At 53.2% G+C, this 16787-nt stretch overlaps 2 protein-coding genes across 2 annotated transcripts; both read left to right on the forward strand.

Annotated features, from left to right (window-relative positions):
* Positions 1-999: 999 nt before the first annotated feature.
* On the forward strand, positions 1000-4107 carry RNASEK (ribonuclease K; the record flags this gene model as incomplete). The annotated part of the gene is made up of 2 exons (XM_057431248.1): positions 1000-1079; positions 3936-4107. Coding segments are annotated over 2 exons (219 nt in total), but the record flags the coding sequence as incomplete, so codon positions are not given.
* A 337-nt stretch (positions 4108-4444) lies between these two features.
* CUNH17orf49 (chromosome unknown C17orf49 homolog) lies at positions 4445-15548 on the forward strand (the record flags this gene model as incomplete). The annotated part of the gene is made up of 5 exons (XM_057431261.1): positions 4445-4523; positions 8437-8528; positions 11957-12058; positions 14694-14875; positions 15462-15548. Coding segments are annotated over exons 1-5 (484 nt in total), but the record flags the coding sequence as incomplete, so codon positions are not given.
* Positions 15549-16787: the final 1239 nt, after the last annotated feature.

Here is a 16787-nt window from a genome sequence, read left to right on the forward strand (position 1 = left end):
TATGGGGGTGCTATGGGTCTGTGGGGGGCTATGAGGGTCTATGGGGTGTCTATGGGAGGCTAGGAGGGTCTATGGATATTTATGGGGGCTATGGGTGCCTATGGGGAGTCTATGGGGGGCTATGGCGCGGCTATGGGGTGTCAGTGGGGGTCTGTGCGGTGTCTGTGGGAGTCTATGGGGGGCTATATGGGGGTCTATGGGGGTCTATGAGGGTTATGAGCTTGTATGGGGTCTATGGGGTGGCTATGGGGTCTATGAGGGGGTCTATGGGTGTCTGTGGGGGGGGGGGGTTTTGTGGGTGGGGTTTGTGTCTGGGGTCTCTGGGGGGGGTCTATGGGTGTTTATGGGGTCTATGGGGCTCTATGGGGTCTTTGGGGAGTCTGTGGGGGTCTATGGGGGGTCTATGGGTTTCTATGGGGATCTATGAGTGTCTGTGGGGTCTATGGGGGGCCTGTGGGGGTCTATGGGGTGGCTATGGGGGTCCCTGTGGGACTCAATGGGGATCTATGGGGCAGAGGCCTTGTGGGGGGGTCATAGTAGGCCTCAATGGGGGTTCCTGTGAGGCTCAATGGGATTCCTATGGGGTTGGAGGGGGTCCCTATAGAGCTCAACGGGGTCTCTGTGGGGCTGGGGGGGTCCTTATTGGGCTCAGTGGGGTCTCTATGGGGCTCTGTGTGGTCCCTATGGGGCTCTGTGTGGTCCCTATGGGGCTCAGTGGGATCTCTATGGGGCTCAGTGGGGTCCCTATGGGGCTCAGTGGGATCTCTATGGGGCTCAGTGGCGTCCCTATAGGGCTCAGTGGCGTCTCTATAGGGCTCAATGAGGTCCCTATGGGGCTCAGTGGCTTCCCTATAGGGCTCAATGGGATCCCTATAGGGCTGAATAGGATCCCTATGGGGCTCACTGGGTTCCCTGTGGGGCTGCTTTGGTCCCATTGGGCCCTATGGGGCACTGTGGGTCCCGCCTGCCCCCCAAGTGTGGGTCTGACCCCCCCCCCAGCTCCTCCTGGGTATCTGCTTCAATGCGCACTCGGCCGTGCTCATCGAGGACGTGCCCTTCGCTGAGGACGACTTCAATGAGTGAGGCCTGACCCAAAATCGCCCTTTTTCACCCCAAAATTGACCCTTTCACCCCAAAATTGACCCTTTACACCCCAAAATCGTCTTTTTTCACCCCAAAATCGTCTTTTTCACCCCAAAATCACCCTTTTTTCACCCCAAAATCGTCTTTTTCACCCCAAAATCGCCCTTTTTCACCCCAAAATTGACCCTTTACACCCCAAAATCGTCTTTTTTCACCCCAAAATCATCTTTTGCACCCCAAAATCATCTTTTTTCACCCCAAAATCATCTTTTTCACCCCAAAATCGCTCTTTTTCACCCCAAAATTGACCCTTTACACCCCAAACTCGTCTTTTTTCACCCCAAAATTGCCCTTTTTCACCCCAAAATCGCCCTTTTCCACCCCAAAATTGATCCTTTACACCCCAAAATCGTCTTTTTCACTCCAAAATCACCCTTTTTTCACCCCAAAATCGTCTTTTTCACCCCAAAATTGCCCTTTTTCACCCCAAAATTGACCCTTTACACCCCAAAATCGTCTTTTTTCACCCCAAAATCGTCTTTTTCACCCCAAAATCGTCCTTTTTTCACACCAAAATCGTCTTTATCACCCCAAAATCGCTCTTTTTCACCCCAAAATTGACCCTTTACACCCCAAAAATCATCTTTTTTCACCCCAAAATCGCCCTTTTTCACCCCAAAATTGACCCTTTACACGCCAAAATAGTCTTTTTTCACCCCAAAATCATCTTTTTCACCCCAAAATCGCCCTTTTTTCACCCCAAAATCGCTCTTTTTCACCCCAAAATTGACCCTTTACACCCCAAAATCGTCTTTTTTTTTCACCCCAAAATCGTCTTTTTCACCCCAAAATCGCTCTTTTTCACCCCAAAATTGACCCTTTACACCCCAAAATCGTCTTTTTTCACCCCAAAATCGTCTTTTTCACCCAAAAATCGCCCTTTTCCACCCCAAAATCGCACTTTTCCACCCCAAAATCGCCTTTTTCCACCCAAAAATCACCATTTTCACCCCAAAATTGCCCTTTTTTGCCCCAAAATCGCCCTTTTCCATGCCAAAATCGCCCCTTTCCACCTGAAAATCACCCTTCCCCCCCCTTTTCCCAAAACCCCTTATTTTTTACCCAAACACCTAACCCTAACCCTTTTCTCCCCCTTCCCCCCCAAATTTTTCCCCAAAATCCCCCTTTTCTCACCCAAAACCCCCCTTTTTCCCCAAAACCCCCCTTTTCTTCCCAAAATCCCCCTTTTCTCACCCAAAACCCCCCTTTTCTCCCCAAAATCCCCCTTTTCTCACCCAAACACCCCCTTTCTCCCCCAAAATCCCCCTTTTCTCCCCCAAAATCCCCCTTTTCTCCCCCATTTCCCCCCTTCCCCCTCCAATTTTCCCCAAAACCCCCCTTTTCTCCCCCAAAACCCTCTTTTCTTCCCCATTTCCCCCTTCCCCCCCAATTTTTCCCCAAACCCCCTTATTTTTCCCCAAATCCCCCTTTTCTCCCCCATTTCCCCCCTTCCCCCCCAATTTTTCCCCAAATCCCCCTTTTCTCACCCAAAATCCCCCTTTTCTCCCCCATTTCCCCCCTTGCCCCCCAAATTTTTTCCCAAAATCCCCCTTTTCTCACCCAAAACCCCCCTTTTTCCCCAAAATCCCCCTTTTCTCCCCCATTTCCCCCCTTCCCCCTAATTTTTCCCCAAAACCCTCTTTTCTCCCCCAAAATCCCCCTTTCCTCTCCAAAACCCCCTTATTTCTCCCCCAAAATCCCCTTTCTCCCCAAAATCCCCCTTTTCTCCCCCAAAATCCCCCTTTCCTCCCCCAAAACCCCTTCCCCCCCAATTTTTCCCCCAAATCCCCCTTTTCTCCCCCATTTCCCCCTTCCCCCCCAATTTTTCCCCAAAACCCCCCTTTTCTCCCCCAAAACCCCCTTTTCTCCCCACTTTCCCCCTTGCCCCCCAATTTCTCCCCAAAACCCCCTTATTTCTCCCAAAACCCCCTTATTTCTCCCCAAAATCCCCCTTTTCTCCCCCAAAACCCTCGTTTCTCCCGCCATCTCCCCCCACTTTTGCCCATAACCCCCTTATTTCTCCCCAAAACCCCCTTATTTCACCCCAAAACCCCCTTATTTCTCCCCAAAACCCCCTTATTTCTCCCCTAAAACCCCTTATTTCTCCCCAAAACCCCCTTATTTCTCCCCAAAACCCCCCTTTTCTCCCCCAAAACCCCCCTTTTCTCCCCCATTTTCCCCCTTCCCCCCAATTTTTCCCCAAAACCCCCTTATTTCTCCCCCAAAATCCCCCTTTTCTCCCCCAAAATCCCCCTTTTCTCCCCCAAAACCCCCTTCCCCCCCAATTTCTCCCCAAAATCCCCCTTTTCTCCCCCATTTCCCCCTTCCCCCCCAATTTCTCCCCAAAACCCCCTTATTTCTCCCCAAAATCCCCCTTTTCTCCCCCAAAACCCCCAAAATCCCCCAATTTTTCCCCAAAACCCCCTTATTTCTCCCCAAAATCCCCCTTTTCTCCCCCAAAACCCCCAAAATCCCCCAATTTTTCCCCAAAACCCCCTTATTTCTCCCCAAAATCCCCCTTTTCTCCCCCAAAACCCCCAAAATCCCCCAATTTTTCCCCAAAACCCCCTTATTTCTCCCCAAAATCCCCCTTTTCTCCCCCAAAACCCCCTTCCCCCCCAATTTTTCCCCAAAACCTCCTTATTTTTCCCCAAAACCCCCCCTTTTCTCCCCCAAAACCCCCTTCCCCCCAATTTTTCCCCAAAACCCCCTTATTTCTCCCCAAAACCCCCTTATTTCACCCCAAAACCCCCTTATTTCACCCCAAACCCCTTTCTCTCACTGCCCCCTAGCGGCCCGGAGGCCATCTACCGCCTGTACGAGCAGGTCAGCTACAACTGCTTCCTTGCCTCGGGGCTCTACGCCTTGCTCGGGGCCTTCTCCCTCCTCCAGAGCCGCCTCCACAAGCGCAAGGAGTACATGGTCCGTTAACCCGCCCCCAAAGCCGTCGTTTTTCACCCCAAAACCGCTATGGTGCCGGCCCCAAAACCTTGGTTTTTCACCCCAAAACCTCGGAGGACCGTTTATCTCCGCCGCGGAGCCGCGTATCGCCTTGGTACCGGCTGGGTGTAATAAAGCGCGTTTTGTTCTATGGAACCTTGCGGTTGCCGAGGGGGTTTTGGGGTGAAATCGGGGGGTTTTGGGGGCGCTTGGAGGACTGGAAGAGGGGGGAGGGCAACGAGACGAAGGGGCGGAGCGGCGCGCCGCGCCGGAAGTGAGCGGTGGGAGGCGGGGCTTAGGCCGCCATTGAGGTGAACGGGGAGGGAACCATAGAGACGCGCGGAGGGGGCCAGAGCGGCGCCATCGAGGAGGCCGAGAGGAGGCGGCGGCGGGCGCCGGAAGGGCCCGGGCGCGCCGTGATGACGTCAGCGTCCACCAAGGTGAGGGCGCTTTTGTTTTGGGGGGAATTCGGGAGGTTTTGGGGGTGGGGGGTGGGGGAGAGGGGGGAACTTCCGGTGGGGGAGGGGTGCGGGGGGTGTAATGGGGTTACTGGTGCGTACTGGGATGCTATTGGTCCGTTCGGGTCCGTACTGGGATGCTATTGGTCCATTGGGGTCCATACTCGGATGCTATTGGTCCATACTGGGATGCTATTGGTCCATTGGGGTCCATACTCGGATGCTATTGGTCCATACTGGGATGCTATTGGTCCGTTCGGGTCCATACTGGGGTGCTATTGGTCCATGTGGGTGCATCCTGGGATGCTATTGGTCCATTGGGGTCCATACTGGGATGCTATTGGTCCGTACTGGGATGCTATTGGTCCGTTGGGGTCCATACTGGGATGCTATTGGTCCATACTGGGATGCTATTGGTCCATTGGGGTCCATACTGGGATGCTATTGGTCCATTGGGGTCCGTACTGGGATGCTATTGGTCCATTGGAGTGAATACTGGGATGCTATTGGTCCATTGGAGTCCATACTGGGATGCTATTGGTCCGTTTGAGTCCATACTGGGATTCTATTGGTCCGTTCGGGTCCATACTGGGATGCTATTGGTCCGTTCGGGTCCATACTGGGATGCTATTGGTCCATGTGGGTGCATCCTGGGATGGTATTGGTACATTGGGGTCCATACTGGGATGCTATTGACCCGTTCGGGTCCATCCTGGGATGCTATTGGTCCATTGGGGTCCGTACTGGGATGCTATTGGTCCGTTGGGGTGCATACTGGGATGCTATTGGTCCATTGGGGTCCATACTCGGATGCTATTGGTCCATACTGGGATGCTATTGGTCCGTTCAGGTCCATACTGGGATGCTATTGGTCCGTTGGGGTCCATACTGGGATGCTATTGGTCCGTTTGGGTCCATACTGGGATGCTATTGGTCCGTTTGGGTCCATACTGGGATGCTATTGGTCCATTGGGGTGCGTACTGGGATGCTATTGGTCCTTTGGGGTGCGTACTGGGATGTTATTGGTCCGTTCGGGTGCGTACTGGGATGCTATTGGTCCATACTGAGATGCTATTGGTCCATTGGGGTCCGTACTGGGATGCTATTGGTCCGTTGGGGTCCATACTGGGATGCTATTGGTCCATTGGGGTGCATACTGGGATGCTATTGGTCCATTGGGGTGCATACTGGGATGCTATTGGTCCATACTGGGATGCTATTGGTCCGTTGGGGTCCATACTGGGATGCTCTTGATCCATTCGGGTCCATACTGGGATGCTATTGGTCCATCGGGGTGCGTACTGGGATGCTAGTCCATACTGGGATGCTATTGGTCCGTTGGGGTCTATACTGGGATACTATTGGCCCGTTTGGGTCGATATTGGGATGCTATTGGTCCGTTAGGGTGCGTACTGGGATGCTATTGGTCCATTGGAGTCCATACTGGGATGCTATTGGTCCATTGGAGTCCATACTGGGATGCTATTGGTCCATTGGGGTGCATACTAGGATGCTATTGGTCCGTTTGGGTCCGTACTGGGATGCTATTGGTCCGTACTGGGATGCTATTGGTCCATCCTGGGATGCTATTAGTCCGTTCGGGTGCGTACTGGGATGCTATTGGTCCATTGGGGTGTGTACTGGGATGCTATTGGTCCGTTCGGGTGCGTAGTGGGATGCTATTGGTCCATACTGGGATGCTATTGGTCCGTTTGGGTCCATACTGGGATGCTATTGGTCCGTTCGAGTCCATACTGGGATGCTATTGGTCCTTTGGGGTGCGTACTGGGATGCTATTGGTCCAGGGGGGTCCGTACTGGGATGCTATTGGTCCATACTGGGATGCTATTGGTCCATTGGGGTCCGTACTGGGATGCTATTGGTCCATACTGGGATGCTATTGGTCCATTGGGGTCCGTACTGGGATGCTATTGGTCCATACTGGGATGCTATTGGTCCATTGGGGTCCGTACTGGGATGCTATTGGTCCATACTGGGATGCTATTGGTCCATACTGGTCTGTACTGGGATGTTACCGCTCCATACTGCTCCATACCCGTCTGTACTGGTCCATACTGGTCCGTACCACTCTATACTGGTCTATACTGGTTTATACTGGTCTATACTGATCCATACCAATCCATACTGCTCCATACCACTCCATACTGGTTTATACCGGTCTATACTGGTCCATACCAGTCCATACCGCTCCCTACTGCTCCCTACTGGTTTATACTGCTCCATATTGGTCCATACTGGTTTATACTGGTCCATACTGGTTTATACTGGTCCATACCAGTCCATACCGCTCCCTACTGCTCCATACTGGTCTATACTGCTCCATACTGGTCTGTACCGCTCCATACTGGTTTGTACTGGTCCATACTGCTCCATATTGGTCCATACTGGTTTATACTGGTCCATACCAGTCCATACCACTTCCTACTGCTCCATACTGGTCTATACTGGTTTATACTGCTCCATACCAGTCCATATTGGTTTATACTGCTCCATACTGGTTTATATTGGTTTATACTGGTCCCTACTGGTCCATACTGGTTTATACCGCTCCATACTGGTTTATACTGGTCTGTACTGGTCTATACTGGTTTTTACTGGTCTATACTGCTCCATACCAATCCATATCGCTCCCTACTGCTCCATACTGGTTTATACTGCTCCATATTGGTCCATACTGGTCTATACTGGTCTATACTGATCTATACTGGTTTATACTGGTCCATACTGGTTTATACCGGTCCATACTGGTTTATACTGCTCCATACCAGTCCATACTGGTCCATACTGGTTTATACCGGTCCATACTGGTTTATACGGGTCCATACTGGTCCATACTGGTTTATACCAGTCTATACTGATCTATACTGGTTTATACTGGTCCATACTGGTTTATACCGCTCCATACTGGTCCATACTGGTTTATACTGCTCCATACTGGTTTATACTGCTCCATACCACTCCATACTGGTTTATACTGCTCCATACTGGTCCATACTGGTCCATACTGGTCTATACTGGTTTATACTGGTTTATACTGGTTTATACCGCTCCATACTGGTCCATACTGGTCTATACTGGTTTATACTGGTTTATACTGGTTTATACCGCTCCATACTGGTCCATACTGGTCCATACTGGTTTATACTGCTCCATACTGGTTTATACTGCTCCATACCACTCCATACTGGTTTATACCGCTCCATACTGGTCCATACTGGTCCATACTGGTTTATACCGCTCCATACCACTCCATACTGGTTTATACTGCTCCATACTGGTTTATACTGCTCCATACCACTCCATACTGCTCCATACTGGTTTATACTGGTTTACACTGGTCTATACTGGTCTATACTGGTCCATACTGGTTTATACTGGTCTATACTGGTTTATACTGGTTTACACTGGTCCATACTGGTCTATACTGGTCTATACTGGTTTATACTGGTTTATACTGGTCTATACTGGTTTATACTGGTTTATACTGGTTTATACTGGTCTATACTGGTCTATACTGGTCTATACTGGTCTATACTGGTTTATACTGGTTTATACTGGTCCATACTGGTTTACACTGGTCCATACTGGTTTATACTGGTCCATACTGGTTTATACTGGTCTATACTGGTTTATACTGGTTTATACTGGTCCATACTGGTTTATACTGGTTTATACTGGTCTATACTGGTTTATACTGGTTTACACTGGTCCATACTGGTCTATACTGGTTTATACTGGTTTATACTGGTCTATACTGGTTTATACTGGTTTACACTGGTCTATACTGGTCTATACTGGTTTATACTGGTTTATACTGGTCTATACTGGTCTATACTGGTTTATACTGGTTTATACTGGTTTATACTGGTCCAGGTCGGGGAGATCTTCTCGGCCGCCGGTGCCGCCTTCTCCCGCCTGGGGGAGCTGACGATGACCCTGCAGCCACGGGCGGAGACACGGGAGGGGTGAGAGCAGGGGGGGCTATGGGGCGCTATGGGGCGCTATGGGGCTATGGGGCGCTATGGGGCTATGGGGGGGTATGGGGCTATGGGGGTCTATGGGGCTGTGGGGGACTATGGGGGCCTATGGGGCTATGGGGGGATCTGGGGGGCTATGGGGGATATGGGGCTATGGGGGGCTATGGGGCACTATGAGGCTATGGGGGGCTATGGGGGCTATGGGGTCTATGAGGCTATGGGGGTCTATGGGGCTATGCGGGGCTGTGGGGGACTATGGGGGCCTATGGGGCTATGGGGGGATCTGGGGGGCTATGGGGGATATGGGGCTATGGGGGGCTATGGGGCACTATGAGGCTATGGCGGGCTATGGGGTCTATGGGGGCTATGGGGTCTATGAGGCTACGGGGAGCTATGGGGCTTTGGGGGGCTACGGGGAGATGTGGGGCACTCTGGGTGTCTATGGGGGCTATAGGGCTGTGGGGGCTATGGGGCGCTATGGGGCTATGGTGGGTATGGGGGGGTATGGGGCTATGGGGGTCTATGGGGCTGTGGGGGACTATGGGGGCTATGGGGGCCTATGGGGCTATGGGGGGATTTGGGGGGATATGGGGCTATGGGGGGCTATGGGGCACTATGAGGCTATGGGGGGCTATGGGGGCTATGGGGTCTATGAGGCTACGGGGAGCTATGGGGCTTTGGGGGGCTATGGGGAGATGTGGGGCACTCTGGGTGTCTATGGGGGCTATAGGGCTGTGGGGGCTATGGGGCGCTATGGGGCTATGGTGGGTATGGGGGGGTATGGGGCTATGGGGGTCTATGGGGCTGTGGGGGACTATGGGGGCCTATGGGGCTATGGGGGGATCTGGGGGGCTATGGGGGATATGAGGCTATGGGGGGCTATGGGGCACTATGAGGCTATGGGGGGCTATGGGGTCCATGGGGGCTATGGGGTCTATGAGGCTACGGGGGTCTATGGGGCTATGCGGGGCTGTGGGGGCCTATGGGGGCCTATGGGGCTATGGGGGGATCTGGGGGGCTATGGGGGATATGGGGCTATGGGGGGCTATGGGGCACTATGAGGCTATGGGGGGCTATGGGGTCTATGGGGGCTATGGGGTCTATGAGGCTATGGGGAGCTATGGGGCTTTGGGGGGCTATGGGGAGATGTGGGGCACTCTGGGTGTCTATGGGGGCTATAGGGCTGTGGGGGCTATGGGGGTCTAGGGGGGCTATGGGGGACTATGGGGGGGTATGGGGCTACAGGGGTCTATGGGGCTGTGGGGGACTATGGGGCTATGGGGGGATCTGGGGGCCTATGGGGGATATGGGGCTATGGGGGGCTATGGGGCACTATGAGGCTATGGGGGGCTATGGGGCACTATGAGGCTATGGGGGGCTATGGGGTCTATGGGGCTGTGGGGGACTATGGGGGCCTATGGGGCTATGGGGGGATCTGGGGGCCTATGGGGGATATGGGGCTATGGGGGGCTATGGGTTCTATGAGGCTATGGGGCTTTGGGGGCCTATGGGGGGATCTGGGAGGCTATGGGTGTCTGTGGGGGGCTATGGGGTCTATGGGGCTATGGGAGTCTATGGGGGGTATGGGGCTATGTGGCGCTATGGAGGCTATGGGGCTATGAGGGGCTATGGGAGTCTATGGGGGGTATGGGGCTACGGGGGTCTATGGGGAGCTATGGGGACTATGGGGGCCTTTGGAGTCTATAGGGGCTATGGGGCTTTGGGGGGCTATGGGGGGATCTGGGGGGCTATGGGGGGCTATGGGGGTCTATGAGGCTATGGGGGTCTATGGGGCTTTGGGGGGGCTATGGATGTCTATGGGGGCTATGGGGGTCTATGGGGCTATGCAGGGTTATGGGGGCTATGGGAGTCTATGGGGAGTATGGGGTTATGGGGGCTATGGGAGTCTATGGGGAGTATGGGGCTATGGGTGTCTATGGGGGCTATGGGGCTATGGGGGGCTATGGAAGTCTATGGGGGAAATGGGGGGCTATGGGGGTCTATGGGAGGTATGGGGCTATGGGGACTATGAGTCTATGGGGGATATGGGGCTATGGGGGCTATGGGAGTCTATGGGGGAAATGGGGGGCTATGGGGTTCTGTGGGGGTCTATGGGGGCTATGGGGGTCTATGGGGGAAATGAGGGGCTATGGGGTTCTGTGGGGGTCTATGGGGGCTATGGGGGAAATGGGGGGCTATGGGGGCTGGGGGGGGATCTATGGGTGCTATGGGGGTCTATGGGGGTGTACGGGGGTGTCTGTGGGGGTTTGTGGCGTGGGGCTATGGGCTCCTATGGGGTGGTTTGGGCTCCCTATGGGGTATTTGGTCTCAACTTGGCCCCTTTTGACCTCAATTCACCCCATTTTGGGCTCAATTGTCCCTATTTTGGGTGAATTCACCCCATTTTGGCCTCAATTGTCCCTATTTTGGGTGAATTCACCCCATTTTGGCCTCAATTCGCCCCATTTTGGGCTCAAATCTCCCCATTTGGGGCTGAATTTGCCCCACTTTGGGCTCAAATCGCCCCATTTTGCCTCAATTCACCCCATTTTCGGCTCAGTTTTCCCCATTTTGGCCTCAATTTTCCCTATTTTGGTTCAATTCACCCCATTTTGAGCTCAATTTACCTCTTTTGGTTCAATTCACCCCATTTTGGGTTCAATTCACCCCATTTTTGGCTCAATTTTCCCTATTTTTGGTGAATTCACCCCATTTTGGCCTCAATTTCCCCCATTTTGGCCTCAATTCACCCCATTTTGGCCACAATTTGCCCCATTTGGCTCTCAGTTTACCCCATTTTTGGATCAATTTTCCCTATTTTCGGTGAAATCACCCCATTTTCGGCTCAATTTTCCCTATTTTCAGTAAATTCACCCCATTTTGGCCTCAATTTTCCCCATTTTGGCCAGAATTCACCCCATTTGGCCTCAATTCACCCCATTTTGGGCTTGATTCTCCCCATATTCAGTTGAATTTCCCCCTTTTGGCCTCAATCCACCCCATTTTCGCCACAATTCACCCCATTTTGGCCTCAATTTCCCCCATTTTGACCTCAATTTTCCCCATTTTCCGTTGAATTTTCCCCATTTTGGCCACAATTCGCCCCATTTGGGGCTCAATTTACCCCATTTTCGGCTCCATTTTCCCCATTTTCAGTGAATTCACCCCATTTTGGCCTCAATTTCCCCCATTTTGGCTGATTTCACCCCATTTTGGCCTTGATTTGCCTCTAACGCTAACCATAACCATAACCATAACCATAACCATAACCCTTTCCCCCCTCCCTTCCTCCCCTTTCCCTCCCCCTCCCCCCTTTTCCCCCCGGATTTTTCCCCTCCCCCCCCCTCCCCCCACCCCTCCCCCACCCTTTGACCCCCCCAAAACACCCAAAACCCCCTAAATTCACCCCAAAAAAGAGCCAAATGGACGGAGCCTGAGCTGGAGCTGCTCCGCGGGGCCGTCAAGCGCTTTGGGGAGGACCTGAACCACCTCAGCGCCCTCATCAAGGAGCGCACCGTGTAAGGGACGGGCAGCCCCAAAATCCACCTTTTTCAACCCATTTTGGGGGGGGCGGGGGGTTGGGGTATGGGGGGGCACCCCGAAAAAAGCACCAGAATCGACCTGAAAGCACCAAAAGCGCCCAAAAAGCACCAAAATCGCCCTATTTCTCCCCATTCTAGAGGGGGAGTGGGTTTCCCCCAAAATAAGCCCCCAAATCGCCCTTTTTCACCCCATTTTGGGGGGTCAGGTTTTGAGGTCACCCCCTTCCAAAAAACCTTCTAAAAGCCCCAAAATTGCCCTTTTTCACCCCATTTTGGGGGGTCAGTTTTTGGGGTCACCCCCCTCCAAAAAACCTTCAAAAAGCCCCAAAATTGCCCTTTTTCACCCCATTGGGGGGGGGGCTGGTTTTGGGGGTTTCTCCCCACAAAATGACCCCAAAATCAGCCCAAAATGCCCCAAAGTGACCCCAAATACCCCAAAATCGCCCTTTTTCACCCCATTTTGGGGAACTGTTTGTTTTTTTCTTATTTCTCCCCAAAAATGACCCCAGAATCGCTCCAAAATGACCCAAAATCAGCCCCAAAAAGCCCCCAAATCACCCCAAAGCCCCCAAACTGACCCCAAATACCCCCAAAATGCCCCAAAATCGTCATTTTTCACCCCATTTTGGGTGTGGTGGTGGTTTTTAGGGTGCCCCCCCAAAAAGCTCCAAAATCCCCTTTTTTCACCCCATTTTAGGGAGCGCTGGTTGGGTTTTGGGGTCCCCCATCAAAAATGACCCAAAATCGCCCTTTTTCACCCCATTTTGGAGGGGGGGTGTGATTTTTTTGCATGTCCCCACAATAAAAGCCCCAAAATCGCCCTTTTTCACCCCATTCTGGGGGGGGTGTTTGGGGGGCGCCCCGAAAAAAGCACCAGAATCAACCTAAAAGCACCAAAATCGCCCAAAAAGCACCAAAATCGCCTTTTTTCACCCCATTTTGGGGGGTTGGTTTTGGGGGTTTCCCCCCAAAAATGACCCCAAAATCGCCCCAAATGTCCCCAAAATCGCCGAAAATTACCCAAAATCATCAAAAAAGTCCCCAAATTGCCCTTTTTCACCCCATTTTTTTTTGGGGTCCCCCAAATGACCCCAAAATCGGACAAAATGCCCCAAAATTGCCCTTTTCCACCCCATTTTGGGGGGTCGGTTTTTCATGTCTCCCCCCCAAAAAAGCCCTCAAAAAGACCCAAAATTGCCCTTTTTAACCCCATGTTCGGGGATTGTTTTTTTGGGTTTTCCCCCCAAAATGCCCCAAAATCACCCTTTTTTACCCCATTTTGGGGGGTCAGTTTTGGGGGTTTCTCCCCTCAAAATGACCCCAAACTGCCCCTTAATGACCCCCAAATCTCCCCAAAATCGCCCCCTTTTACCCCAAAATCGCCCAAAATGACCCAAAATCGCCCTTTTTCACCCCTTTTTAGGGAGCTGGTTTTTGGAGTTTCTTCCCCTGAAGTTACCACAAAATCACCCCAAAAATGACCCCAAAATCACCCCAAAATGACCCAAAATCACCCCAAAAAAGCCCCCAAATCACCCCCAAAGCTCCCGAAGTGACCCCAAATACCCTCAAAATGCCCCCAAATCGCCCTTTTTCACCCCATTTTGGGGGTCAGTTTTTGGGGTTTCTCCCCCCAAAATAACCCCAAATTCGCCCCAAATGCCCTCAAATCGCTCTAAATACCCCAAAATCACCCAAAATGACCCAAAATTGCTCTTTCCCCCCCATTTTGGGGGGTCAGTTTTTGGGTTTTCCCCCCTCAAAATCGCCCCAAAATGACCCAAAATCACCCCAAAAAAGCCCCCAAACCACCCCCAAAGCCCCCGAAGTGACCCCAAATACCCCCAAAATGCCCCAAAATCGCCCTTTTCCACCCAATTTTGGAGGGTCGATTTTTGGCGTTTCTCCCCCCAAAATGACTCCAAAATAGCCCAAAATGCCCCAAAATCGCCCTTTTTCCCCCTGTTTTGGGCGGTCAGTTTTTGGGGTTTATCCCCCCAAAATGACCCAAAATCGCCCCAAATGACCTAAAATCGCCTCAAATGCCCCAAAGTGCCCCAAAATCGCCCTTTTTCACCCCATTTTGGGGAATTATGGTCACCCCAAAAATGACCCTAAAATCGCTCCAAATGACCCAAAATTGCTCAAAATCACCCTTTTTCACCCCTTCTAATGGGGCTGGTTTTTTTGAGTTTCTCCCCCCAAAATAACACCCAAATCGCCCCAAAATGACCCAAAATCGCCCCAAATGCCCCCAAAATCGCCCAAAATGACCCAAAATCACCCTTTTCCATTCCATTTTGGGGGTCAGTTTTTGGGGTTTCTCCCCCCAAAATAACCCCAAATTCGCCCCAAATGCCCTCAAATCGCTCTAAATACCCCAAAATCACCCAAAATGACCCAAAATCGCCCTTTTCCCCCCATTTTTGGAAGTCAGTTTTTGGTTTTTCCCCCCCTCAAAATAACCCCCAAATCGCCCCAAAATGACCCAAAATCACCCCAAAAAAAGCCCCCAAATCACCCCCAAAGCCCCAAACCACCCCGAAAGCCCCAAATTACCCCAAAATGCCCCAAAATCGCCCTTTTTCCCCCCGTTTTCCCCCCCCCCCAGGGCGCAGCTCAAGGCCACGGCCAAGCGGAAGGCCTACGAGGACAGCGGGGTCCCTATGGGGCCCGAGTCCCCCAAAAAGGGGCCCCGTCGAGCTGGGGGCGGGGGGGCGGCTATGGGGGGACCCCCCCATAGTGGGGGGCCCCCCCCCCAAGAGACCCCCATGAAGAGGCACAAAGGAGGAGGTAAAGGGATGGGGGGGGGAGCATTGGGGATCCCCTCTTTGTTATGGGGTCCCCCCACTTGTTTTGGGGTCCCCCCATCCCCATTGGGTCCCTTTACCCCCCATTGATTTTGGGGTCCCCCCATCCCCATTGAATCCCTTTACCCCCCCCATTGATTTTGGGGTCCCCCCATCCCCATTGGGTCCCTTTACCCCCCATTGATTTTGGGGTCCCCCCATCCCCATTGAATCCCTTTATCCCCCCCCATTGATTTTGGGGTCCCCCCCATCCCCATTGAATCCCTTTACCCCCCCATTGATTTTGGGGTCCCCCCATCCCCATTGAATCCCTTTACCCCCCCCCATTGACTTTGGGGTCCCCCCCATCCCCATTGAATCCCTTTGGGGTCCCCCCCCCCATTGCTTTTGGGGTCCCCCCATCCCCATTGGGTCCCTTTACCCCCCCATTGATTTTGGGGTTCCCCCATCCCCATTGGGTTCCCCACCCCCCCCCCATTGACTTTGGGGTCCCCCCATCCCCATTGAATCCTTTTCCCCCCCCCATTGATTTTGGGGTCCCCCCTCACTTTTGGGGTCCCCCCCCCCAGACATCGACACCGAGGCCTCTGGGGACATCGTGGACATTGAGGGGCTCCCGGAGCCCCCCCAAAGCAAGAAGCTGCACCTGGACCAAGGTTTGGGGGTCCCCAACATGTGGGGGGGGTTCCCAAGAATGGGGGGGGGGGTCCCCAACATTTGGGACCCCCCCAAAATGGGGTTGGGGGGGGGGGTGGGGGGGAGACCCCTTTGTCACCGCTTGCTCTCTTCCTGCAGCCTGAGCCGTCAGGACCATGGACAGCGACCGCCCCCCCCATAGACCCCAATGGACCCCATGGACCCCAATGGACCCCATGGATCCCCAATGGGACCCCAATGGACCCCAATGGACCCCATAGACCCCAATGGACCCCATAGACCCCAATGGACCCCAATGGACCCCATAGACCCCAATGGATCCCCATGGACCCCATAGACCCCAATGGATCCCCATAGACCCCCATGGACCCCATAGACCCCAATGGATCCCCATAGACCCCCATGGACCCCATAGACCCCAATGGATCCCCATGGACCCCAATTGATCCCCATGGACCCCAATAAACCCCAATAGACTCCAATGAACCCCAATGGACCCCATAGACCCCAATGGATCCCCATGGACCCCATGGACCCCAATGGATCCCCATGGACCCCAATAAACCCCAATAGAACCCAATGAACCCCAATGGACCCCATAGACCCCAATGGACCCCAATGGATCCCCATGGACCCCAATAAACCCCAATAGAACCCAATGGACCCCATGGACCCCAATAGACCCCATAGACCCCATAGACCCCAATAGAACCCAGTGGACCTCAATGGATCCCCATGGACCCCAGTAAACCCCAATGGACCCCAATGGATCCCCATGGACCCCAATGGATCCGAATGGCCCCCAATGGATCCCAATAGACCCCAATGGATCCCCATGGACCCCAATAAACCCCAATGGACCACAATGGATCCTAATGGACCCAAATAAACCCCAGTGGATCCCAATAGACCCCAATGGATCCCCATGGACCCCAATGGATCCCCATGGACCCCAATAAACCCCAATGGATCCTAATGGCCCCCCGTGGATCCCAATAGACCCCAATGGATTCCCATGGACCCCAATAGACCCCTGTGGACCCCAATAGACCCCAATGGACCCCAATGGATCCCAATGGATCCCAATAGACCCCAATGGACATGGGCACCATGGACCCCCCCCCCAGCCCTATTGGGGCCCCCCCCACACATTACCCCTATGCCCCCCCCCCATTCCATTTGGGGTCCCCCAAATGCCCTTCTACGGACATCCCCCCCCCATTTTGGGGTCCCCCCCT

Source organism: Pezoporus wallicus, unplaced genomic scaffold, assembly GCF_028554395.1.
Source record: "Pezoporus wallicus isolate ANWC-B61680 ecotype Strahan unplaced genomic scaffold, APGP_CSIRO_Pwel_v1 contig_14785, whole genome shotgun sequence".
NCBI classification, from domain to species: domain Eukaryota; kingdom Metazoa; phylum Chordata; class Aves; order Psittaciformes; family Psittacidae; genus Pezoporus; species Pezoporus wallicus.